The 2750-nt window shown below is 61.2% G+C and overlaps 1 protein-coding gene across 1 annotated transcript in view; it reads left to right on the forward strand.

Annotated features, from left to right (window-relative positions):
- The first annotated feature begins 6 nt into the window (after positions 1–6).
- The window catches only part of ANPEP (alanyl aminopeptidase, membrane), a 5595-nt gene continuing 2851 nt past the window's right edge, over positions 7–2750 (forward strand). The window contains exons 1-11 of the mRNA XM_017736930.1: positions 7–374; positions 619–764; positions 841–977; positions 1061–1187; positions 1297–1451; positions 1524–1637; positions 1754–1897; positions 1972–2037; positions 2180–2245; positions 2408–2580; positions 2662–2746. Coding sequence (XP_017592419.1) covers positions 58–374; positions 619–764; positions 841–977; positions 1061–1187; positions 1297–1451; positions 1524–1637; positions 1754–1897; positions 1972–2037; positions 2180–2245; positions 2408–2580; positions 2662–2746 — 1530 coding nt within the window. The 5' untranslated portion in view covers positions 7–57. The remainder of the gene's footprint in view (positions 375–618; positions 765–840; positions 978–1060; positions 1188–1296; positions 1452–1523; positions 1638–1753; positions 1898–1971; positions 2038–2179; positions 2246–2407; positions 2581–2661; positions 2747–2750) is intronic.

Genomic DNA, 2750 nt, shown 5'->3' on the forward strand with positions numbered 1-2750 from the left:
AAGCCGGATAGCTACGAGGTGTCCCTGCAGCCCTTCCTGAAGGCCGACGCCAACAACATGTACATCTTCAAGGGCAACAGCAGTGTGGTCTTCATCTGTATGGAAGCCACCAACCTCATCCTCATCCACAGCAACAAGCTGAACTACACCATGCATGGCTCCTTCCATGCCACGTTGCAGGCAGAGGGTGGTGGCAGTGCCCCTGCAATCTCCCGCACCTGGCTGGAGACTCCCACCCAGTACCTGGTGGTGCAGCTGGAGACCCCCCTGCAGCAGGGCCAGCGGTACCGGCTGTCCTGCAACTTCACCGGGGAGCTTGCTGATGACCTGGCTGGCTTCTATCGCAGCGAATACACGGACAAGTCAGGCAACAAGTAGGTGGAGGGCAGAGGACAGGGTGGAGGCCACAGGGCTGGCCCGATGTGGTGGTGGGAAGGGGAATGAGGGGCACGGGGCTGGCATAGGGCAGTGGAGGGCATGGGCAGGCTTTGGGGATGGGTGTGCGGAGCCTCTGTGCTCCCCTTGCATCCTCATGATGCCCCAGTGGGGATGGGAGCAAGGGGACTGGGGGGCGCAGCTTCTGCAGGGAGCCCCGGGACTGATGGGGTTTGCTCACAGGCAGGTGGTGGCCACCACACAGATGCAGGCGGCTGATGCACGCAAAGCTTTCCCCTGCTTCGACGAGCCGGCCATGAAAGCCAACTTCACAGTGACACTGGTCCACCCCTCCAACTATGTGGCCATTTCGAACATGCCTGCCAAGAGTGAGTGGGGCAGCAGGACCCCATTGGGGGGCTGGGGGCCTGGCAGGGCTGTGAGGTGATCCTCTGATCTCCACAGACACCATGCAGCAGATGATTGATGGGGAGGCCTGGAATGTCACTGAGTTCGAAACCACCCCCAGGATGTCCACGTACCTTCTGGCCTTCATTGTCAGCCAGTTCACCTACGTGCAGAATGACTCAGAGAGTACACTGGTAGGATGGGGTGGGGTCCACCCTCTGCCCACCTGGGTGGCTGAACCTGGGCCACTGATGAGTCCTGCATCTCTCCTCTCCAGATTCGCATCTGGGGCCGCCCCGAGGCCATCAGCGAGGGCCAGGGCAGCTACGCACTCAGTGTCACTGGCCCCATCCTCAGGTTCTTTGAGGGTCATTACAACACGGCCTACCCGCTCCCAAAGTCTGGTGGGTGCTGCAGGGTGCCCGGGACACTGGGTTGAGGTGCCCACCACGGAGGGGGAGGATGGTCCAGTATGCTGTCAGCGGGGCACTGACGGGACCCCTCCGTCCCCAGACCAGGTTGGCCTCCCTGATTTCAACGCGGGCGCGATGGAGAACTGGGGGCTGGTGACCTACCGGGAGAACTCACTGCTCTTTGATGCTGCATACTCCTCCATTGGCAACAAGGAGCGGGTGGTGACTGTCATCGCCCATGAGCTGGCCCACCAGGTACCTGCTGCAGCCCTCGCCCACTCCCCTGATTGATGGCTGGTGGCTGAGGGGGTGCTGTTCCCTCTGCAGTGGTTTGGGAATTTGGTGACGCTGCGGTGGTGGAATGACCTGTGGCTGAATGAGGGCTTCGCCTCGTATGTGGAATACCTGGGCGCCGACTCAGCTGAGCCCTCCTGGAACATCGTGAGTGCCAGGGACGATGGGCATGGGGACAGGCAGGGGAACAGGCACCCCAGGGGCTGCCCCAGTGCCAGGTGGCACACACAGGGCTGAGGCAGGTGTTGGTGCTCCCTCTGCAGAAAGACCTGATGGTGCTGAACGAGCTGCATGCGGTGATGGCAACAGATGCCCTGGCCAGCTCCCACCCACTCTCCTTCCGCGAGGAAGAGATCAACACCCCAGCCCAGATCAGTGAAGTCTTCGACAGCATCGCCTACAGCAAGGTGTGCACGGAGGTCCTTGAGGTGGGGATGGACTGTGGGGTGTCCCTGGTTTCTCTGACCTGCTGTCCCTGCAGGGAGCGTCGGTGCTGCGGATGCTCTCGGACTTCCTCAGCGAGGACATCTTCAAGCAAGGGCTGCAGGTGAGGTGCTGCTGGTACTGGGGAGCAGCAAGCTCAGAGCAGGGTGGGCATCCCAGGGTAGGGGCCTTCCCAGGTGCTCTAGGGGTGTCCCACATCCCAGACTTGCCCTTGCTCACCTGTCTCTCTTGGTGCTCTCCCACAGTCCTACCTCCACACCTTTGCCTACAACAACACTGTCTACACTGACCTCTGGGTTCATCTGCAAGAGGTAGGAGGGGGCTGGTGCTCCTGCAGCATCCCAAACCCTGGCTCTGGGGGGCTGCCTGATGTGACCAGGTCCCACATGCTGGGTGAGGGTTGAAGCACCGGCCAAGCCCCACGCTGCCCATGCCCCTGCCCCTGGTGACCAGCGGTGCTGCCACCCCTGCAGGCGGTGAATAAGAACAACGTCCCACTGCCTAACAATATCAGCGACATCATGGATCGCTGGACGCTGCAGATGGGCTTCCCTGTGGTGACTGTTGACACCCGTACCGGCACCATCAACCAGACCCATTTTCTGCTGGACCCTGCATCCTCTGTGGACAGACCCTCTGCCTTCAAGTGAGTGGGGCGGGGGCTGGCTAGGAACTGAGGGGTCAGGGGATGAGGGCCAGTCCCACCACCTGTCTGTCCATGGCACAGCTACACCTGGATCATCCCCATCACCTGGATGATAGACAAGAGCCATGGGAACAGCAGCTACTGGCTGACCGATGTCACAGGTATGGTGC

The sequence above is a fragment of the Corvus brachyrhynchos genome, unplaced genomic scaffold (genome assembly GCF_000691975.1).
Source record: "Corvus brachyrhynchos isolate BGI_N302 unplaced genomic scaffold, ASM69197v1 scaffold200, whole genome shotgun sequence".
NCBI lineage: Eukaryota > Metazoa > Chordata > Aves > Passeriformes > Corvidae > Corvus > Corvus brachyrhynchos.